The 24,954-nt window shown below is 38.6% G+C and overlaps 1 protein-coding gene across 1 annotated transcript in view; it reads right to left on the bottom strand.

Moving 5' to 3' along the window:
- Window positions 1–7,568: 7,568 nt before the first annotated feature.
- LOC115652523 (cytosolic beta-glucosidase-like) overlaps window positions 7,569–24,954 on the bottom strand; it is a 79,021-nt gene continuing 61,635 nt past the window's right edge. Inside the window, exon 6 of the mRNA XM_030564594.1 lies at window positions 7,569–8,125. Within this exon, the coding sequence (XP_030420454.1) occupies window positions 7,914–8,125 (212 nt within the window). The 3' untranslated portion in view covers window positions 7,569–7,913. The remainder of the gene's footprint in view (window positions 8,126–24,954) is intronic.

Here is a 24,954-nt window from a genome sequence, read left to right as displayed (position 1 = left end):
AGAACCCAGGACTTCCTTGTAGCCAGCTTGTGCTCACTCCTTAAACCTTGGGGAAAGTAGTGAAAGCAAGATGATCATTATCACTTTTTTTTAGGGTAATTTTATTCAAGATTCTGTGCCTGTGGCACTATACCATGAAATTTGCAAGAAGCATAAGTGTACACTTATAAGCTCATCAGTGGCTGACTGGAGCTTCCAATGCTGCCCTTTTTTGGGAACTATAGCACAATATACAACTATGGCAACAGACTCTAGAAAGTGGTATTTGAGGTCCAATTAAAAGTCTGTGGAATTCACTGAGAAGGAATTATTCCAATTTTGTGGCACAGATGTGTCTTTGGTGGTGAGTGGGCAGGACAGGGGGAAAATATCTCATTGCATTACTAGATACAATAAAAGGGTTCCAAAAAGCAAAAAAAAAGTGTTTAAGGTATCGATTTTTGTGTGCCACAATCCTGATAAGATGCAAATAGCTCACAATAATGAAATCCAAATTGAAAGCATTAAAAAACAAAACAGAAAAAAACCCAAGCAACCAGTTTTCCCAAGTACCTTTGGTACTATTTTCTTTGAAATACCACCTCTCTTGTGGAAAAATGCAAAACATTTGTAAGGTTATTGTTCTCCTTTCTTGATGAGTGAGCATCATATATTTACATCAGTACATAGCTTACTGTGTTATGATTGTACAAGTCCATGTACAATTTCTTTATAAAAAACCCTCCAAGATAAAAACACCCATTCATTTTTAAAAATAATTAAGTCTCACGTTTATCATCTTTCCTCTCAACTTTTTAAAGCTTTTTCATACTTTATGTTCTGTATTATATGCCACTAAGGACAATTATATCCTAAAATATGGTGCTCACTACCAAATATGGTAATCCAGTATTAGACACTATTAATTCTCTCTAACCTGATTTATCATCTGCTTCTCTAGTAATGTATCAGAGGGGTAGCCATGTTAGTCTGGATCTGTAAAAGCAGCAAAGAGTCCTATGGCACCTTATAGATTAACAAATGTTTTGGAGCATGAGCTTTCGTGGGTGAATACCCACTTCGTCAGATGCATGTCGTTCTGCATGTTCTGACGAAGTGGGTATTCACCCACGAAAGCTCATGCTCCAAAACATCTGTTAGTCTATAAGGTGCCACAGGACTCTTTGCTGCTTCTCTAGTAATGAAACACAGCATCCTATTTGGCTTGTGCACTGCATCTAGAAATTCAACAACAGCTTTTAAGAATTATCAAACAAATTCTGTGCTAGTCATTATGCTGGGGATTTTTTTAGTGTATTAACTGTGGATATCCTCATTTATATGCAACATTGTATATAGAATTTGCTCATTTATATACATAAAAATTAATGACTGACTCTTGCAGCCTTGTCTATTTGTGATCACTGTTTCTCATGTGATCCGTACTCACTTCACTTACCATAGTCTCATTACTTAATCAAATTAAATCTAAAATATTTCCTCTAATATTAAAAAAGGAAACAAAAAAACCCAGCTCCTCTATTAAATTGACAAAAAATCCCCTTCAGTTTTAACAGAGCTGGTCAACATTTTTTGCATGAAAATATTTACCCTTGAAAAATGTGAGTTTCTCAATATCAAACATTTCTTGAGAACATGTTGATTTCAGTGTATTTTTTTTTCCAATTAGAAAATTTTAGACAACAAAATCTTCATTGAGAATTGAAATTTCAAAACAAAACCATTTTTGTTTCATTTTGACTTAAAACACTGTTTCCTCCTTTCAGTTTTTGGGAAATGTTTTTCATTTGGGGTGTTCGGATTTTCAGTTTTCTCCCTTTTCTCTTCCTTTTACTTAAACTGCAAAAAGAAAGTGTGGAAAGCTCCACTTCCCTCCCGCACTGCTACCATGGTGGGAAGGGGCAGGGGCATAAGGGGTTTCCTTGCACTCACTTACAATATTACATCACTGCAGGAGGTGCTGGAGATTTATTTTTAGCTCACTAGCACAAGTATGTCTCCTCAAGGTGGAAATTAAATCTCCAGCCTGAAGTGTAGAAACAGTCTAAAGACAAGATGTGACAGGATGACACAAGCAAGTGGGTCAGGGACAGAGAAGACATAGCAACAGTGTCAATTAACACTTCAGTTTTGTTACCTTGGCAAGATTCATATCCTTCATTTATGGACAGGTACTGTAAGGGTGTTAGGCACTTTCAGGTCCCATTGAACAACCAGGCCTCTCATGTATAAGGATTTAGGCCCCAGTTCTGCAAAGCATGTGGTAAAGCCCATTAATGGGGCAGATCCTCAGCTGGTGCAAATGGTGATCACTCAGCTGAAGTCAATAGAGGTCTAACAAATTACACCAGTTGAGAATCTGCCCCATTGACTTTGATGGGACTAAACAGGTGCTTAAATGTCTTTCTGAATAGGGACCATTTACTGAATTGAGGCCTTAAAAAGGATAAGTCATGACAGCTTTAACAGGAGTTTTCATGCTGGCAGCTGTAATCACAAATTGAGAATTAACTAATCATTTAAAGTTTAGCAACTTCTAAAATTACTTTCAATAAGCAGACGAAATAGTAAAGCTGTTTTGTTTTTAGAGTGATTTGGGGGATGTTAATTTCTGTAATCAATTAAGAGAACATGAGAAATAAATGTGGTTCTATCCAAACATGTACGTTTTCATTTAAATAAAACAGAAATAAAATGCACCCTCTCCAGCACTCTGATGACCTTTCAGATTTCTATGTACAGTATCTATGGATATTTAAGTATAATTAACAACTTCCATTTCAGTATTTAACTTCTTCAAGTTCTGAGTTTTTGGGGCGGTCAAAAGCTAATCAATCTTGTTCTCAAATGCTAATACAAGCAATTAAAAATAACATTAATTGAAATACTGCAAGGGCTGTTGGGTTTTTTTTTTATTTTAACCTCATGGCAACATTAATTTACAGTACTAATTAGTGAATTGCCCTTTGTATTATAAATCTTTGGAAGGGAGAACTGGCCTTTAAAGCCCAACAGAGAAATGCAGATGGTCATTGCACTTTCAATAAGCAGTAAGCCTGCATGCCAGCACTCGGAATATTTATTTTACCTGGTAGACCATTTGTGATGGAATATATTATTTACAATGAAAACTATTAATTTCTTTTGCAGACAATAATGCATTGCCCATTTGTACTGTTGTAAAACTTATAAATCTGCCCTGTAGAATAAAATAATATTCCATCAATGCTCTAATTAAAATCAAGAAAATACCTCTATCTTCTACAGGACTATAGGAGAAGGTAAATTGTAAATAAGATACACTATAAAAAGTAACAATGGAAGAATGAGTAAGAAACACAAATAAGATAAAGACTCCATAAGAAACACAAATAAAATAAACAATATACATTAGTTTTGAGTAAATGTGGTTTAAGAACTTTTATTGTGCTATTTGATATTAACAATTGACAATGTACAAAACATTAAATAAAAATTAAATCATTCATATTTTACCTTTTTTTTTGTTTATGTAAATCCAGTTTAACATTAGGGCTATTCAACCCTCTATCCCATGTCACTTAGGATATCTTCATTGCATAGAAACTATCTTCAAGTGAACATGAAAGACATCCAGAAGTGTAACATAAGCTGAAGGAGACTTTGATTTAACAGCAGGGCTGAGCACCCTTAGTGATCATGCTATAATCTGTGCTAACAAGTGAGCCCTAATTCTCTTTTTGGTCTACCATTACAGCACTTTCCTGATGATACTGGGCTCAATTTTGCAACATGCTATCAGTGGGATTTGAGGGTATATCATAGATTATTAGTGTTGGAAGGGACCTCAGGAGATCATCTAGTCCAACCCCCTGCTCAAAGCAGGGCCAATCCCCAAAGAGCCCCCTCAGGAATTGAACTCACAATCCTGGGTTTAGCAGGCCAATGCGCAAACCACTGAGCTATCCCTCCCTCCTATATGTCATATTCTATGAGGTGTGTGGCATATTCCAGGATTGGGACCATTGACAGGAAGTTTTTTGGCTTTTTAAAAAGACTGGGAATAAAATGTGTCATACTTTACTTCCTATGCAAGCAGAGCACTAGGCAGTGCCAGCTATCATAGTGTTCCTAGGCACATGCTTAAATAGCTATAACAATGGGAGGGTGGAAAGTAATAGTTTCAGACTTATGAGTCAACAAGAAGTGAAGGAAAATTATCTCATTAAGGTGGAGTTGGTCAATCCCAGAAGGACTGTGTAATGTCACTATAGAATTCCTATTTATGATGTTCATTAGGCAGGTATACGATGAACATAGCTGTAAAGGTCTGACAAACCAGAAATCCAAGTAGGGCTCTCTTACAATAGAAAGTAATGCTGTCCCTGACTGTATGGATTAGCGGTAGGATCTCCTGCTATGGGAAGCCAATGGTCTCATTTCGCAAAAGCAGGAAACCCAAATTAAGAGAGACTTGAAGCATTCAATAAATCTACTCAGGGATCTAGATCCCAAACCACAAAATCAAACAGCCTGCATACTGCATGAAAATATAAAAACTGGATTGATTAGACTCTCACTGATATTTCACTGTTCATGCAGTGCAAAAGTGGAACTGTCAAGCATGGTGCAGAAGTGATTAGTTACTAACAAAAATGCTGATTCAATTACACATTATATTATTTGGGTTGTTGTTATGATTTGCCTTAAAGCCCTATCTTCACCTTGCATGAATATCAAGAGTTGCACACAGTCCTTCTTACACAATATGCTTGAAAGCGATGTTAGATCATACTCTCTATTGTTGGCTTTTATTTCAATAAAAAACTACAGGAAGTCTGGTTGAAAGGACTCCTCAGGACTCTCCCCTGGCCTGCTTTGTTTCAAACATGCCTGTGCTGTAAATAACCCTGATAAGCAACAGATATTAGCCACAAAAGTTTATGACCCATCTCCTTGGCTGAATCTGAAGTGCACACAGGATAACTCAGGGGAGAATCTCTATTATGTGTTGGATGCTAGTGACCCTATGGGACCAATCTAGCAGCCAATGATGGTAATACTGGGAGTGTAGACAAGGATTTCATGTCAGTCTATGCTATGCTCAGTAAAAATGCTGGCAGCCAGTGTTGCCTTGTCTACACTAAGGTTCTCAATATTGCCACCATTGGTGGAGTTGCACTGGTTTTAGCAATACTGGAAAATTAAAGAAAAAAATGCCTAATGCAAACAAGAAAGTGAATAAAATGCTCCTTGAAACTGATGCACATTAGAACAAAGCAGTCAGACACAAAAGGAGAGAAGAGAAAAAGAAGAACAAAAGAAGCTTACTCCAAAGTGAGGAGAGAAAAATCACACCAATGGAGCATAACTGCAGTCCCAGCTTTGCTCTGAAAGCTGCTGCTGCCAACAGCCCTCACACTGAAGTTAGTGAGACCAAGTCTTCCATCTCTAATATCAAGGGCCAGGATGTTAATTTTTACAGAAATAGATTTTAAGCAGATATTCAAATGTTATTGCAACTTGAAGTTTATTATGAACTTTGCCTTTTGGATCCTGATAAGCCAGACAACCTAGAGAGGAGGCATGCGACTCCTATGTGAAAAAAGAGTACGTGTAATATTTAACTTCAACATAAGAGCTGACTATAAAATTCGTATTCTTCATTAATCTATTTCCCCAGCTGTAAATGGGAAAATTAATAATAATTATAATACCTACTGTACCCATCCTTTGAAAAGCACTTAGAGATGCTGGGATGAAAGACACTACATAGAGTAACAGCAAAGTGTTATTAGTTTCTCTCTTTCTCTCTCCTCTGTGCATACCCAACACAAATGCCAGAGAAAAATAAAATCTTAATCCTACCAGAGCACACTGTTATAAAACAGTGGAACAGGTAAAATAGATGTGGCTTTTATAATAAGAAAGGAACAAAGCTAGCAATCTTACTCGTTCATATATTAAGTCTTCTGGTCTTTTGTGAACAGCTGCTGTCATAACTTTCCTACTCAGATCTGAACCTTAGAATTCAGAACATGAGAAGCTAGCATGAAACCTCCAAACTTAATTACCAGCTTGGATCTGATATCGCTGCCACCAGCCAGAAAATTCCAGTGTCTGGCTCACTCTGGTCTCCCCAAAACCTTCCCTGGGGGACCCCAAGACTCAGATGCCCTGAGTCTCACCACAAAGGGAAATAACCCACTTTCCTTCCCCCTCTTTACCTCCTCCCAGATTTCCCCGCCCTGGGTACTCTAGGATATCCCCTGCTTCAAGTCCTTGAAACACAAGTACCGAGAGATCAAATCTCTCTCTCCCCTCACCCAGAGGGTATGCAAAGTCAGACTTAGTAAATCTAACACAAAGAGATTTTCCCCCTCCCTTCGTTCCTTAGCCTTAACCAGTGAAAAAACTCAAACAGGTCTTAAAAAGAAAGCTTTATATAAAAAGAAAGAAAAAGACATAAAAATGGTCTCTAAATCAAGGTGACAATATACAGGGTCAATTGCTTAAAAGAAAAAATGAATAAACAGCCTTATCCAAAAAGAATACAATTTAACACATTCCAGCAACTACACACATGTAAATACAACAAAACAATATAAACCTATTGTCTTACTATCCTTGTACTTACAACTTGGAAACAGAAGATTAGAAAGCCTGGAGATAGAGAGATCACTCTTAGAGCCGAGAGGGCCACCGAACCCAGACAAAGAACACCCACCCAAAACTTCACTCCCTTGACATTTGAAAAATCTTGTTTTCTGATTGGTCCTCTGGTCAGGTGTTTGGTTCCCTTTGTTAACCCTTTAAAGATAAAAGAACATTAACCCTTAGCTATCTGTTTATGACAGCTGCACATTGTACGTATCACATGTAAGAGCAAAACAACTTGTTTTTAATCTAAGCATCAGAGCTGTGTGTTTCATTTCTAGGAAAGGTTTACAGTTTTTCATATTACTTTTCCTATTGCAAATGCTTCTTTTTATAAAGAGTGATTTCAACTTTTTTCTCCCCGTTGTCAGAGGCGGAAGGCTGTTTGGTATTGTACACTGAACCCTTTGCTATAACAGGGCTCTTTTCTTTGGCTCAGATGTGAGCTTTGTTACAGCGAGAGTATACTGACAAAATTTTCAAAGCTGTGTGAATAAATGTTAAAGGGATCCCATCAACTTCAAGATTCACATTTCTGTCTGACAACTTTTTACCTACGGTGAGCCGAATTGTGCCTTTTGGCACAGCCCTGCACAAGGCTTGGTCCAGAACCTGCCCCACGCCTGGAGGCGCTGTGCTTGAGAGAGGTCCTTCTGAGGTGCAATTCCTATGCTGCTGCCCCTTCTCTTTGGTAGAAGGTGGGGGCAGGAATTATATTTATAAGATTACTCAAACTGAAAGAATTAGAAGGGGTGTGTGTGTGTGTGTGTGTGTGTGTGTGTGTGTGTGTGTGTGTGTTAAATCCTATACTTGTGTTGATTTGCTTTCTTCATTTGTCAACACTTTCTGTATAATTGTTTTCAAAATAATCCTTTTCTTCTGCTTGTTTGGGGCTTTCACGCAGCCTCAGAAGAAAGAAAAGCATATGAACACAGGAGAAGGTGACTGTAAAATTACAAGAGCTGGCAGAAAAGTCACAGGTAGTTGAAACTACTTGTAGCTCACATTTAAAACAATTAGATTTCAAGCTGACAGTGTTCCTTTAAACATACAGCTTAAAACACAGTTGCCAAATCCACTAAAAGGTAACTTGCCAGTTATTTTACTTCCTCCCTTCTTACACAACAAAGAAAACCATGTATTCCTAACTGAATCTGTCAGTTTAATTATTTTATAAAAACATATAGACTAGTCAGCATTTTCTAAAAATTTTTTTTTATTTTACCATATATGGCTTCTTAGGAAGGAGACAGCTCTTGGTACCAAAAGGCAGATCATCACAGCTCTTCAGTTGATTTTGTTAGCCCATTGTTGGAGATAACTTTGGCATATTCTATTGCTGATCGGTAAGGAACACGAGGGAGAGCTGGGTTTTCAAAGTCAACATGGAAAAGTCCAAATCGACAGCTATATCCACAAGTCCATTCAAAGTTGTCAAGAAGGGACCACACAAAATATCCTTTAAGATGGACATCATCAAGAGAGATGGCTGAAATTAACACAACAAATGTAACCTTAAGATGTAGAACATATATAGCTTGTTTAAATGAATCCACAAGTTCAATAGAATCTCTATGGATAGTAATTCCATGCTCTAATAAGAATATAACATTAGGGATCTATTATCGACCACCTGACCAGGACAGTGATAGTGACGATGAAATGCTAAGGGAAATTAGAGAGGCTGTCAAAATAAAGAACTCAATAATAGTGGGGGATTTCAATTATCCCCATATTGACTGGGTACATGTCACCTCAGGACGAAATGCAGAGACAAAATTTCTCGATACTTTAAATGACTGCTTCTTGGAGCAGCTGGTATGGGAACCCACAAGGGGAGAGGCAATTCTCGAGCTAGTCCTGAGTGGAGCACAGGATCTGGTCCAAGAGGTAACTATAACAGGACCGCTTGGAAATAGTGACCATAAAATAACATTTAACATTCCTGTGGTGGGAAGAACACCTCAACAGCCCAACACAGTAGCATTTAATTTCAGAAAGGGGAACTATGCAAAAATGAGGAGGTTAGTTAAACAGAAATTAAAAGGTACAGTGACTAGAGTGAAATCCCTGCAAGTTTCATGGACACTTTTCAAAGAGGCCCAACTTAACTGTATATCCTAAAGTAAAAAACACAGTAAAAGAACTAAAGAAAGAGCCACCGTGGCTTAACAACCATGTAAAAGAAGCAGTGAGAGATAAAAAGGCATCTTTTAAAGAGTAGAAGTCAAATCCTAGTGAGGTAAATAGAAAGGAGCATAAACACTGCCAAATTAAGTGTAAAAATGTAATAAGAAAAGCTAAAAAGGAGTTTGAAGAACAGCTGGCCAAAAACTCAAAAGGTAATTGTGACGGTACCTCCCATAAGGTTTTATGGGAATATGACATAACTAGAATATGTTTTGTGCTGCCGGTGCCATGTAACATATCTCTGTAAAGGTTATGGTCTACTGTATCTATTCATCCTATTTGTACACATATATCATTTTGTACTTGAGGTTAAGAATATTGGCTGTATACTTGCTTGATTTCTAAGCAAACTTTGTGAGGCATTTGGCCAGCTTCTTTAGGAAGGAATTTGCAAGCTTAAGTACCCGATCAGGAAGCACTTGGGGGAACAATGCATCTTGGAATGCTCCAATCCACACAAGAAGTCTTCCTGGAGACATACAAGGTGCCATGTGGACAATGGCTTCTGCCTATAAAGACTGTGAGTCATGCATGGACATGTGACTTGCCCAAGTGACTCCAGGTTTCCACCCACAAGAGAAAGTCTATTTAAACCCATGGGAGCCCCTCCATAGTGGTCTTCAACTAGCTAAAGAGGGAGCCGCTCCAACCCCTAGGGTACTTGGAAGAAACTGGAACAAAGGGGTGTGAGTGATTGCTGAATCCAGGCTAAAAGTAGATTAGTCTGTAAAAGGGAGCATTCTGGAACTGGTGAGGATCTTATCTGTATTCAGTTTGATAGGACATAGATTTGCGCATTTTATTTTATTTTGCTTGGTGACTTACTTTGTTCTGTCTGTCACTACTTGGAACCACTTAAATCCTGCTTTCTGTATTTAATAAAATCACTTTTTACTTATTGATTAACTCAGAGTATGTATTAATACCTGGGGGAGCAAACAAATATGAAATTGCGGAACTATTAACTGTGGTTTGTAACCTGTTCTATAAATCAGCTTCCTACTCAATGACTGGAAGATAGCTAATGTAACCCCAATATTTAAAAAGGGCTCTAGATGTGATCCTGCAATAACAGACCGGTAAGTCTAATGTCAGCACCAGGCAAATTAGTTGAAACAATAGTAAAGAATAAAATTCAGACGCAGAAGAACATAAACTGTTGGGCAACAGTCAAGATGGTTTCTATAAAGGGAAATCATGTCTTACTAATCTATTAGAGTTCTTTGAAGGGGTCAACAAACATGTGGACAAGGGAGAGCCAGTGGACATAGTGTACTTAGATTTCCAGAAAACCTTTGACAAGGACCGTCACCAAAGGCTTTTACACAAATTAAGTTGTCATGGGATAAGAGAGAAGATCCTTTCATGGATTGAGAACTGGTTAAAAGACAGGGAACAAAGGGTAGGAATAAATGGTAAATTCTCAGAATGGAGAGGGGTAACTAGTGGTGTTCCCCAAAGGTCAGTCCTAGGACCAATCTTATTCAACTTATTCATAAATGATTTGGAGAAAGGGGTAAACAGTGAGGTGGCAAAGTTTGCAGATGGTACTACACTGCTCAAAATAGTTAAGACCAAAGCAGACTGTGAAGAACTTCAAAAAGATCTCACAAAACAAAGTGATTGGGCAACAAAATGGCAAATGAAATTTAATGTGGATAAATGTAAAGTAAGGCACATTGGAAAAAATAACCCCAACTATTCATACAATATGATGGGGGCTAATTTAGCTACAACTAATCAGGAAAGAGATCTTGGAGTCATCGTGGATAGTTCTCTGAAGACGTCCATGCAGTATGCAGCAGCAGTCAAAAAAGCAAACAGCATGTTAAGAATCGTTCAAAAAGGGATAGAGACTAGACAGAGAATTGCCCTTATATAAATCCATGGTACACCCACATCTTGAACACTACATACAGATGTGGTCTCCTCATCTAAAAAAAGATATACTGGCAATAGAAAAAGTTCAGAAAAGGACAACTAAAATGATTAGGGGGTTGGAACGGGTTCCATATGAGGACAGATTAAAGAGGCTAGGACTTCTCAGTTTGGAAAAGAGGAGACTAAGGGGGGATATGACTAAGGTATATAAAATCATGAGTGGTGTGGAGAAAGTGAATAAGGAAAAGTTATTTACTTGTTCCCATAATATAAGAATTAGGGGCCACCAAATGAAATGAAGGGGCAGCAGGTTTAAAACAAATAAAAAGGAAGTTCTTCACACAGTACACAGTCAACCTGTGGAACTCCTTGCCTGAGGAGGTTGTGAAGGTGAGGACTATAACAGGGTTTAAAAGAGAACTAGATACATTCATGGAGGTGAAGTCCATTAATAGCTATCAGCCAGGATGGGTAAGGAATGGTGTCCCTAGCCTCTGTTTGTCAGAGGGTGGAGATGGATGGCAGGAGAGAGATCACTTGATCATTACCTGTTAGGTTCACTCCCTCTGGGACACCTGGCATTGGTCACTGTCAGTAGACAGGATACTGAGCTGGAGAGACCTTTGGTCTGATGCAGTATGGCCATTCTTATGTTGAGATTAACTGATTTTTTTTCCACTTTTTGACAGTACCTGCTATGGCAAAAACTATGTAAATATCAATACTGACAGCCCATGAAAAGATATATTCTTTGCCAGGATAGTAGCTCAGAGAACTGGTCTGCTTTTACTTTCCTGGAGCATCCCAGGCAGTAAGGTAAAGAGAAGGTTTAGCAGAGCTGGATATGACAGTGCTTTACTGTTCAATGTTTGGTCCTATACACTGCTGTCAGTCTCACACTTTCATAGCCACTACAACTCACTAAACTACAAAAAGGACAGTTGACTTTATGCGGAACTCTCTATAACAAGACAATAGGAGCCTCTTTGGCTGCATTCTACCAAGCTAGCTCAAAGGTGAATACAAGACAATATCCAGTGTAGACCTTCTCTATTCAAAATGTCTTAATTTCTTAAAATAGACAGGCCAAGAAAGTGAAAAATATTCTTCAAACAATTCCTTATAAAACAAAATCCTGAAACCTAGAACATATGCCATGCTCTTTCCTCTTTTCACAGCTAAAAGTTCCAACCCCTCAGAAGTGACTCATTGATTTAGGGACTGGGTTTTAAAGTGTTCTCTAATTCTGTACAGTATATACGTCATGTTGAGTAAAGTTGCCCACTTGCGCATAAACGTGATCACATAACATACAACAGCAGGAAAATAATGTGCACAATTTACTTTTGAAACAATATTTTAAATCCCAAATTCTTCAATATGTAACATACATATTTCCTGAACCAAAGCTAAAGTTGCCATTCATTGTTTGACTGACCTCTGCTGCAGTTATATACGATGCAGGGACATATGTGAGAGAAAAAGGTTGAAAAAATAATCAAGTGATAATTTGTCTGACTAGCTGGTGGTTTCCTTGAATAAAATATGAAGAGCAATTGCATGAAAATTGATAATGCACATATAACTTGGATAATCAAAAAGCAAGCAAAAATTAAGTATACGAAAACCTGGATTCCTTTGATTGGTTTAACTAGGAAGATAAAACAAAACTAATCTGCTTCTTTCTTCCATATTCCTGGAACCATAATTGTGTGTGTCACTAATTATATATTTGCATAATTTTTGAACAAAATGTAACAGAAAATCAGTGTATCAACAATAAATGCTGTTTCTCCTGTAAACCAAAGGGAAGAACAGGAAAAAGTAATCTTTTAAATTGCCACTAATTCCACAGCAGCCATGAATATTCAGAAGCAATGGTGGGAACATGCCTCTGCTTTTTGTCACAGAAAAATATTTAGGTATAGAATTGCTTAGGTACAATCCAAAAAGAGTCTGACATAGTCTCTGAACTACACAATGCTGGGCTATTGTTAGGAAATAAACCACTGAGGAACCTACTGTACATGTCTTTCTGCGTCCAATAGACAAAATAGGGAATAAAACATCATCATGTGACTTGTCAATTTGATTTATGAGGTACCTAAATCTTGGATGGGGGGGAACTTGTGTATGAAATCTCAGCTCAAAACAGCACTGCACATAAAGATAACTAAGACTGACAGGGATGGGTGTTGGTCCAAGGAAGCTGGAACAAATGTGATAAGCACGGCTCTTCTTGTGTTTCTAGTGCTTTTGACTTAAAACTATTAAAAGGGAGGGGGAGGAGAAGACAAGTCAAATAAAAGATGAGAGACAAAAATAATATCCATAGCGAACTTTTGATACACTGCTGCCTGGATAATAGGACATTCTCCAAATAGTGAATTTCATGCCGATACTTTGATTAGAAAACACATTAGGAGCTCATTATTTCTAAGCCTTGAGCACGATTTCCCAACATTCCTAGTTAAACTGTGCACTCTCTCTATACTGCACAGGCCCATTAAAGGCTTTTCTTTTTTCTTTTTTTTTTTGTAAATGATAGTCCCTCCCAAAGTTCAATAATGGGTATTTTCACTGCAGTTTCAAAATACAAATACCTCATGCTTCTAACAATTATGATTAATTTGTTTCTCGCCACCTTTAGAGCACAGGACAAGACACATCTCTTTACAAAGGCCTTTCCAGTTTTGACAGGGCTGACAAGCTTTTGCTCACCTAGGATATCTTTTTACACTGGACTCATCTAAGTATGTTAGGAGAGAACAGACCACGACTGGATAGCAACTGCCTCTTTTAATCTTTGCTGTGCTGTCTAGATACTATGATGTCAGGCACGATATAAATAGACATAGATCTCTCTTCCCCCATTATGTCATTAATCACCATAACTGGAAGTTGTGCTAATTACTCTACCAGTGTGAGTGGCCACAATAGCTGAAGGAGATCCTTTAGGTGTACTGCCAAGTATCTAATTTGTCTTGTCATTTTTCACATTAACTATCTATTGCTTGTAGGGTGACTTCTCTGTACTCATTTTTCCTTGATAGCTCTGCTACCTTTGACATCATAAGCCACCTAGCTCTCCACCATCCTCTCATCCTTGGATTTCTGCAACACTGGCTACTTGCTTCTTCACCTAGTTGACAACTCCTTCAGTATTACTATTAATGGATCCTCTCCTTCCCTTCCTGTCTCTGCCAGCATTTTCCATGCTCTGTCATCATTCCTCTCCACAGTTATCCCTTAGGTGACCTTGTCTGTTCCCACAGTCTCTCTTATCTCCACAGGCTAATGACTCTTTAATCTACTTGTCCAGGCGTACATCACGTCTCTGCAATATCTTCTACTGGACTTCCCACCACTTCCTCCAGTGTTATATGGTTAAAAATGAATATCCAGTGTCTGCTTCCAGCTTTACCTGTCATTGACAACTACCCTCCAAATAACTGAAGCTTGCAACCTTGGGGTAATATGCCTCCTCCTCATGCTTTTCTCATCACTTCCAGGGTCTCACCAAGTCTTATCACTTCTTTCTCTACAACACTTCTAGCCTCTTTCCCTTCCTCTCCACCCCCACTGCTTAAAGTTTGCTTCACCTCTTCGTTCTTGCCCTCTCACCTAAACCACTGTAAACGCCTCCTCTCCCATCTCCTTCATCCTACACTCCTTCTTCAATATAACCATTGTTTCTGCTCCAGCTATAATAAATCCCACTCCACATATCCCTCCATCGGCTTGCATTAAGTCAGTGAGTTTTGTGTACACATTTTGCTAAGGTCTTTTGGGGACCATATCTGACAAAAAGAAAGTGGTTGTACTTGTTCAGTATATAACTATTCTTTGAGCCAATGTGATCAATACATTTGACACAATTAATACTTCAAAACAATATCAGCAACCTGTGCCTTCAGACCAGGCTAGTAAAGGATTTGCTTTTGCTTAGTTCGTGTCTTCATGAATGTGCTATAGGATTTCTTTTTGCATGCTGCATTCTGTGCTAATCACTGTTTCCTCTCCTGTAAAAATTACATCACTAACAATCTTAACATGAATGTCAAACTCCCAGTCTGCAGGCTAGTTCCAGTTCATTTGATGTAAGTTAGTTCTCCAAGACAGATTCAGAGTCTGCAGAATTAAACCTATTATTTAAATAATAAGACTTTTAGCCCTTATGATTACAAAGAAAGACTTCTTAATATAAACTGATGTAGCCATATTTGTGGATCTGGGGCCCATGTCAATTTACCAGTTCCCTGAGATGACAACTCTCCTGTCCCACAGAACTGAAGCACTTAAAATCTGCTGCTGGTTGTTCAAAATAGGTTTCAAATACCATTATTGACAAACATTTTACATGTTCCTCTACCTCTTGTTTCCTATTAAAGGTGGTACAGTGAAGTTAAACACATAAGCATCAGTCAACAGGGTTAATGAGAAGTACCAGGGAATATCTTAAGAATAACATTTCTTAAAGTGTTATTCTGAGTCTGACAACTTTATAGCATCTAATGTCTGCAGAAAGACAAGCAAAAGATTTGTGAGTATGGAAGCAGACATTTTCAATGAACTACTCCGCATACTAATAAGAGAAAGAGTAGGGGACAACATTGGATGCAATGCAATAAACCTGTTTATTAGAATTCTCCAGCTTTTATCAGTTTAGGGGCTTAACTGGCAATCAGTGAAAGTGCTCCAGGCATTCTCATGTGCTGCCAGAATAGTGAAGACCCAGAACCGATGACTGGCAAGAAAGTCATGCAGTCACTTGCTGTAAGGAATGTGACCTCAAGCTCCACCTAGGCAACATTCAATTTGAGAACCGATGAGCAGAAATACACTTGCAGTACTGAGGGTTAACTGGTGCGGGAGGGGAAAGGGAGTAGGCTGGCTGCTAAAATGCTCCCACTAAGGACAAGTTTGGACGTGTGCTTCCTGTGACATTGGATAGATTTTTAATGCCTTTTTTTATATATAAAGCAACTTAAGGTCACCCTAATTTAGAGTGCCTTCATAGCTACTCACAGCTTTTAAAGGTGGTATTACTAACATCTGAACAACACTAGATGCTGTCCAGTCAGGATTATTCTGCATTGAAGATTTAACTGGACAGGTTCCACATGCACAAACCAATGAGAATACACTCAGGGTGATTTAAAATCTTTACAGATATGGCCTGTTTACAGTATTTGTTCTGAACATGCTCATTAGTTGCTAATAAGTTCACATTATTTTGTTGTGTTGGGTTATTTTAAGCAATGATTGGGCTGGTCTTTGCCAGTACAGTTGGCAACACTGTCAAGTGTACAAGAGAGCGAAACTCACTGACATGGCAACATGAAATATGAAAACATATTTCAAGTCTTGCTTTTGATGAAAGTCTTCCAGTGGTGCAGTTCTCACATGCTCACCACTTGAACATCAAAATTTGCATACTTTCAATATATACTTTAAACCAAGTACAATTATTAAATTGCACGTCCCAAAGTGTTTATCTTCTGTTGAAGTGCCACAAATGCTGTCCGCCAACAATCAAATGCATTCCTTTTAATTAAAAGGAATGCTTTCAGTTTGCAGTATTCTTTAATCTGCAATCAGAACTTGTTTGGAAAATAAAATTCCTTGTAGAGTGCAAAGTGGAAACTACGAAACATGTTTCTCCTTCAAAACTTTTGGGACTAGAACATCACATTCAAAATCTCTCCCACTGGCCAGAAAAATAATTTAATCATGAGCAATGGAAAAGTAGAAATCAAGTGAACAGGCAAATTATATATATTGTTTTAAATAGACGTTTGTTAATCAAGAGAATGAGAAACAACATTAATTTAATGCTCATGTACATTATTATACCTCAACATACCTGGCCAGAGTTATAAAATTAAGCTGATCTATGCCTGGGAAAACTTTTAACTTGAACGGTACAGCTAGTTATCATGGCTGACACTTATGCATTCAATAAAGTGAACTAAAAAGTACAGGGAAAAGATCCAAGAAGAAATTTACATTCAGGAAACATTGGTTGAAAGTTAAACCTGGCTTGCTAGCAAAAGAGTGTCACAGGCAAAAATAGCCCAGATAGAATCGTGATTGGAGCTCTAAAGAACATTTAAACATCTGAAATAAGTTTGTCTGTCTCTTGAAGGAAACTGTAAATACTGCCAAAGGAAAGTCTGTAGGGAAGTTCAAAATCCTGAACATTTACTGAGAGTCAAAAGATATTTCTTTCCATTTGTGAGGCACAGATGGAAAATATAGCATAACTATTGAACAGATTTTATATTCACCTGGGGTTAAGTTCTGGTCACACTGAAGTTAATGGCAAAATACCCATTACTTCAATGGGTATTTTCACCCATGTGTCATGTCAGAGATCTGCAGGCTACAACTTTTTCCTAACATCATCTTTCAAGTAGCTTCAAAATCAGTGAACCCAGTCTGAAAAAAGTTACAGAGCCAAGTTTTGCCCCCGCTATACCTGTGTGTAGAGAGGCTGTGTGGCCTCCTTCCAAGCCTGAGGGGGAGGAATCACTTTCTGCCCCCTTTGAGAGGACCCAGGCCAGGCCCCCTCCTCACGCTGGATGCAGAGAGGCAGAACAGGAAGTCTAAGGGGAGGAGCCTCTAGCTCAGTTGGGCAAGAGAACCAGGGAAGGCGTTGAATGCCTCTGCTTTGTTGCTGGCCCCCGCCCAGCCACAGCCCTGGAAGAGTGATGGCCTCCATAGACAGATGGGCTGGTTGAACACTTCAACAGGACACTAAAGGAGATGCTCCATATGTTTCCAACACAGGAGCTCTGCCAGTGGAACCAGTGATCCCTGCCCACACTGTTGGCCATTAGGGAGATGCCCCAGTCCTCTGTGAAGTTCTCTTCCTTTGAACTACTGTATAGTTGCCAACTCCAAAGGCTGTTAGACCTAATGAGGGAAGCCTGGGAACACACCTTGTCACTGTTCAGGAGCTTTTACAGTATGTCTGCCAATTAGAGGGGTGCCTGACCTGAGCTGGGGATCTGGCAAAGGAGCTGCCCAGGGGGCACAAGAGGAGACCCAGATTTGCACCTTCAAGCCTGGCAACTGAGTACTTCTCCTGCTCACCTGGGAGGAGTCAAAACTCCTGGCCTGCTGGCAAGGCCCCTATGAGGTAATTCGCTGAATGGGCCCAATTATATATGAGCTTAGGCAACTGGACTGACATTAAAAAAGACAGATCTATCAGATGAACTTCCTGAGCCATGGTGAGAGCGAGAAGGGCTGCTGATTACCCCATCCCACCACCACCACCACCACCACCCAAATTGGATCTGGGTCCACAGGTCCCCAAGACAACTGATCCTGAAAAAACACAATTAGGGGGACACCCTCACAATGGAGCATCAAAAATCCAGTCCCCTCCAAAACCTTGCCCAGGGACCCCCAAGACCCAGTCCCTCTGGATCTTAACACAAGGAAAGTAAACCCTTTCCCTCACCGTTGCCTCTCCCAAACTTCCCCTCCCTGGGTTACCCTGGAAGATCACTGTGATTCAAACTCCTTGAATCTTAAAACAGAGAGGAAAATTCACCTTCCCCCCTCCTTCTCTCTCCCCCTCCCAGACTCTCCCTGAGAGAGAAAATAATCCTAACACAGAGAGAAAATTAACCTTTCTCTCCCCCTTCCCTCCTTTCTCCCCCCAATTCCCTGGTGGATCCAGACCCCGTCCCCTGGGGTCTCACCAGAATAAAAAAACAATCGGGTTCTTAAACGAGAAAAGCTTTTAATTAAAGAAAGAAAAAACAGTAAAAATTATCTTTGTAAATTTAAGATGCAATATGTTACAGGGTCTTTCAGCTATAGACACTGGGAATACCCTTCCAACCTAAGTATACAAGTACAAATTAAAATCCTTTCAGCAAAATACAAATTTGAACTCCTTCCAGCCAAATACACATTTGCAAATAAAGAAAACAAACATAAGCTTAACTCGTCTTATCTACCTAGTATTTACTATTCTGGACATAAAAGAGACTGTATCAGAGAGATTGGAGAGAAACTTGGTTGTACGTCTGGTAACTCTCAGAACCCAGAGAGAACAACAACCAAAAACTAACAGCACACACAAAAACTTCCCTCCCTCAAGATTTGAAAGTATCCTGTCCCCTGACTGGTCCTCTGGTCAGGTGACAGCCAGGCTCACTGAACTTGTTAACCCTTTACAGGCAAAAGAGACATGAAGTACTTCTGTTCTACTAACTCTTAACTATCTGTTTATGACAGCATCCATCTGAGCCTGAGGGACCAGAAGGGATGACCGCCAGCCCACTACACTTTACAATTCCAGAGGAGTCAAGGGAGATGTATTGGTGGAACTGAGGGAAGAACTCCCACAATTACTTTGTCACCATAAAATCCTGCAATACTACCAACATTATGCAAACAACATGCTAATAAAATATGTCTGAACTCATTAGATAAAAGTTTGCGGTTTAGGGGGAAAAAGGTTTCAATGACACCCAGTTTCTCATTTTACTACGTTCCCTGTGTCTAGATTTTCAGATACATTTAACAAAAGAACAATATGGAATACTTCCTTTGCATTTCTGAAAAGATGAAAGTAGAGAACATAACATCTCAATAGTTATACTGAATGGGTAAGAGAGTACATCTTTTCCCACACTGATACGAAAACCGATTCCTTAAAGGGACACTGTCACAAATAACACTCAGAACTTGACATTATCTTTTTGTCCCCTTATAACAGATCTATTTTAAGTACATCAATTTGATTTTAGAACAATTATTTCCTCCACTGCCAATCAAATATATTAAAGCTCTATTTCTAAAAGCAAGGGAGTAAAACTTTGCTAGCACTTCAGCAGCACTCATTAGTTACCCTACAATAACATCCCACAAGCCAGGGAGTGCAGGAAGGCAAGATGAAAATCATTTTTGGTATGAAAACAGATTTGAGTTTCAAGCCTCTAAGGAATTATTAAAACCCTAATGAATGTTTTTAATTAACTTTCACAGCATCCTTTAAAGTGAAATCATTTAGCAGTTGCAGTGGAAACCTGTTCAACAAATTACTAGTTGAACAAAACAGCTATACTTGTTAATAGGGCTTTTACTCCAACAGACTTCATACAGCCCAGCTGGGGTGTTTGGAGACTGCCATTGCAAGAAGTTACAAGGATTAAGATTTTTTTTAAAGGGAACTATGTGCCAAATTCTTTGTTGGTGTAAATTAGTGATGGGAATAGAAAGGCACCAATTTACATCAGCAGATAAATTTGGTCCTATACTTTGAGTTGGTAAAGAAAAAATGTAATTTGAATAGATATATTACTTTGACAAATCTATGTTCTATCGTATTTTAGCTTCTGACACACTCAATATTTGGTCTGGTTAGTTTAAAAAAAGACATAGCACGATTTCATTCTTTTTTCTGGTACTCTATACCATGGATCAAACAGTCAGAGTTGTGTTTAAGCACAAGGAATCTTATAACTGAATCTTATAACAGACTTATTCCTCTAGCTCAGCTACAACTAATCTTCTGCTCCTGCAAAATCTCTCACAATTAGTAGAATTCTGCAAGACTAGCAGTCTCTGTTCAGTACTCAGAGTGAACTACTTCTCACCCCAGGAGGGACAGAGAGGTCACCTCTGGAGCAGACTAAGATTATGACTGGCAGGGCAGCTAAAACACAGTGCTTTCTTTTTACAGCCTATAGATTGTAGATATATTGAAGACTTCTGAAAAAAACAGCAACCGTGCAGAATATTCATATCTCCTATCTATCTCTGACTAAGAGGGATGTCTCTCTTGCATTAAAACAAGACTTGCCTTTGTTGCATGCAGAACTGATGTTATCCTAGATGGGTTTTTTATATATATACAGTAATTTATAAACATCATGTATATTAATAAAACTAAGGTTCCAGAAAAGCTTTTTGTTTAAGTAAAGACATTTTTTCATATCTTTTTAATCTTTCTTTCCAATTACAACCTTCCAAAAGGTGCACATGCTTAGCTGATTTAAAATCAGCAGATATGGGCTGAAAGAATTAAGTGGACTTTCCAGGACTAAAACTGAATATGGAATGGATGTAGCAGAACACTGCCATCTCGAGTTTATAGTTCTTGTACAGTATATATAGTGTATATTATATACCCACAAGAATTGAGAGAAGGGGAAGATGCAGAATAAATGAAAAACACAAGTGAACTCTGGTGATAGACACAGAGTTTGAAGGGAAGTGAATGCTTGTGAAGACCTACAGACATATTTCTGTCTTTGCTTACAGTTTGATATTTTTTTTAATCTTTGTATAAATTCTCATAGAAAAAGAAAAAATTGTATTAACACAAAGTTAAATTGACATGGTGAATTCTCACAGTCATGTAATGGTCATTTAAGAGTTTCACTGCTAAGTCTATGCTTCCTCACGTAATCCAATTCACCCTTTATATACACTCAAGAGAAACCCATTGCCTCTACCCCTCTACCCCATTGCCATACCAAACTTCACTAATTCTTGCATACAGGCAAGACAAAGATATTTTGGGAAATAATATAAATCTCCTCCCAACCTACTCTGATGTATCAGGGGTGTGAGCAGGGGTAGGGCCTCAAGGTCAGAGCAAGTGGGTTTGTGGCCAGTATGGAAAATATAGCTGGTTCTCCTGCCTACACTGGAAGACTTCTGTAGTGAGGCTCTATTGCTCACACACAGAGGGAGGTATTGGTTATATATATATCAAGCTGTTATTTAGAACATAAGGGGGTTCTTCTGTGCATGGATAGAGTGGACAAGAGATGGAGGGCAGAGTTAAGGCTGGTGTGGTAATGGATGTGAATGAGGAGTGTGGTTTGTCCTTATGTGTATGAAGACATGAGAGGATGTTTAGCACACTATATGGAGGAGGGATGGGTTGGGTAGGCATTAAAGGTTCTGCATTTAAATTCACCATGTTGAATTTAATAGTAAACAATAAATTAGACATGAGCTTGCAAAATCACACTGCATAAACAAATACATCACCTGTCAGAGCAATGAGGCAACAGTCACTCTCTATGCAGCTCTGGTGTAAACGTTGTCTTGTGTTCTGGGCATGATGTTTCCAGAAAGACATTGAGAAATTGGATGGAGCGCAGAGAAAAACAAAAATGATCTGGGATGGTGAGAATGACTTATGAAGAAAGCTTTAAAAAGACAAATATGTACAGCTTGGTTAAGTGATGACTAAGGCTGAAGGAGAGGAAACAAGTCTACAAATAGTTGAAAAGCGTAAATACAAAAGAGGGAGAGACATTATTTAGTGTGGTACATTGGAGTAGAAGTAAGAATAATAGGATGAAATTAAGGAAAGGGAAAATTACACTGAATAACAGAATAAATTTCTTGCAGTGATATGTATTAGAGTGGAATAGTTTCCCAATGAAAATGATCAAAGCCCCAGTCTTGGGTCTTATAATACTAGGGTTCTAATTTTAAAAGTTTGTTGAATGTGATAATCCCTTTTAAAATTTCAGTGCTAAAAAATAAAGCTGTTACAGTCATTTAAAAACCTATCACTGACCGCATACATTATAACAGGTGTCAGAGGGGAAGGCAGGTTAGGACCAACAGCACTGTGCTACTGGGGCACATCTTTCCCTGTTATTCTGGAGAAGCAGGGCCTAGAATTCAAACAAGTACTTCAATGCTATCTCTCAATATTATACTTACATAATGTGTGAGTGGTCACAGTAGCCAACACTTGTAAATGGGGTTAGAGAGACGCAGTCTCAGGTCAGGCCCTATGAGGAAGCCTGCATGGTTGTGGACAGTTGCAAAAATTGCAAAGGGAGGGTGGAGTGGATGAGATATACTTGTAATATTGCACCCAAACAGGCTTAGAGTTGTATTATAGAGATTGTGATCCTTCCTGGTTGTCCAAGGGGTCCCCGGTTTGCCCATCCGGACTCTCCTGAATATGAGCACTGTAAAACATGGACAATTAAAGTTGCTGAGGGAAACCAGGATGGGCCTGCTGGTAAGCGTGGTCCAGCTTGTGGAACTTGCCAAATTTCCACTCTTGGCCAGGTTGGTTGACATTAGCAGGGAAAAGAATAAAGCAAGAAGAAGTCTGAAAGGTTCCATCGTATCCAAAGGAGTAAAAATGAAGGGTGGATTTTATAAGCTTATTTTGTACTGGTTTATAAAATGAACCCAATCTTAAAAGCCTCAGGATGCACATGCAGTATTTAACCTAATCCTCTCTCCCCTTGGCAAAAGTCTGAGGAAATAGATTGGCTTTGTACCATGCCCTAAGATCAAACTCTGGCTCTGTGAACCAGAGAGGCAAATATCAGAGTCAAGGGCCCTCCTCCAAAACCCACAGAAGTTGAGACAAAGGCAGAACGTAGAATCTGGGGAATGTTTACTTCAGCTCTAAACTGCTGGGGCAGTACATCTGAAGAAGGCAAACATTCTGAAACCCATGACCCAAGATACATAGGGCCATACAGTACAGAATTGCAATCAGAAGAAGTCTACAATGTCTGAGTGCTTTTGAATTCCTGCTACTAAAGTCTTAAGAGGGGTCAGAAGTACCTTTCCCCCTTTCTGTACATAAGTAAGACACTTGGGATAGATCTCTGACTCTGGACTTTGCAATGGTTATTCACTCCACGGTAATCTTTAGACTGGTTTCTGCAATACACTGTGCATGAGAATAACCTTGAAGACTACATGGAAGCTTCAGCTGCTGTAGCACAAGGATTCTTATTAATTTGGCTGTATTAGTCCATTTAGGTGGTATTATGTTACCCTCGAGTAGAACTTCATTGAGGGCACTGGCTCTATTTACTTTTTTTCAAGCAGCCCTGCTATTTACTGGGATTCCTCATATAGAATAGGTCAAATTTACTTCTCTATGAGTGTAGACCCTCTCTACATATATTTAAGCTTTTCAAAACAACCTTTTTGAAGTTTCTTAGTAAGAAATTGAGTATATGAAGTACTGTATGTTATTACACCTCTATATCTTGATCTTTTGATTATATTTTTAAAGCATTCAAACAATTAAGTCTTATAAGGACTATAATTGACCCCCTTCTTTTTTAATTGAAGACTTTTTTTGTTGTTGCTTAACCAAAACACCTCCAAAACACCTGTAACCACTAATTTCTACAAACTTTGTTCCTTGATTGACTCATTTTGTGCGAAATGTCACCCAAACCCCTATAAATCTGGCAAGACCTAGAACTTTGGCAGTGCAAACAATGCTTTATTGAAGGGAGAGGTTTATGATTTACAAACAGCCTTATTTAATGTTCAGGTTTTTCATTATGCAGAACTGTTGGCATTGGGAAGGCAGTCCAAAGTGTGCCATCTACATCACATGTCAGAGTCAGAAGCTTATTTCTAATGACTGAAACAAATACCAACTGGGTGGGGAAATTTCCATGCATTCTTTCCATTAAAGATCATAAGATGAATATTTGACCCTGGTTCTTGCTTTTAACAGCCATCTCAGTTTCTTCTTTTTCTGGATGTGACCTAGAGTAACATGCAGCTGCATAATTTACATGCCACATTAACCCCTTGAGCTCTACACCAGAAAATGCCTCTCATGCCAGTTGTTAAGCTCTTCTGCTCCAGCTTTATTTTATTTCTCTCTGATCATTTTTTTCCACCCCATTTTTTCTTTAAAGGAGTATTCAATGGTTCTGTGGTGCTCCCAGCCAATTTCACATTGTGTGTATGTGCTGACTAACACCCAGGGATGCATAAACTGTGAGTAGACTATAAAATTACAGTAAAAATGATCTTTAAAGGCTTCACTTTTACGAAATAAAATAGTGCAACAACAAAAAATTCCTCCCAGCAGGGATAATCGGTAGAAACCATATTTAATTGTAACACTGTTGTAGGGAAATTGTATGGAGAAGTAAGCCTTCTTTTCAAGCATTTATAGATATGAAGAATTTAATTACCCTTTAGATTGAAACTCCTTTATTTTTATTTCTTCTTCCCAAAGATATTCTTTTGCAAAGTTTGGCAAAACTCCATTTGTCTAGTTTTTGATTATCCCAACACGAAGGAGTAAAAAAAGGTATTTTTCCAACTCAAATTTTTCAAATTGTTCTGTGCAGAGAATTATATAATCATACAGATGAAGATAAGAAAGATTTATAATATCTTGTTTATCCCCTCACCTGTAATGAATTACACCCTACACTATATATTCTAATACCTTTGCCAGGTTTATTTTCAAAG

This window comes from Gopherus evgoodei, chromosome 5, assembly GCF_007399415.2.
Source record: "Gopherus evgoodei ecotype Sinaloan lineage chromosome 5, rGopEvg1_v1.p, whole genome shotgun sequence".
Classification (NCBI taxonomy): domain Eukaryota; kingdom Metazoa; phylum Chordata; order Testudines; family Testudinidae; genus Gopherus; species Gopherus evgoodei.
The sequence above is the reverse complement of the archived record's forward strand: the minus strand, read 5'-3'. Positions and strand labels throughout refer to the sequence as shown.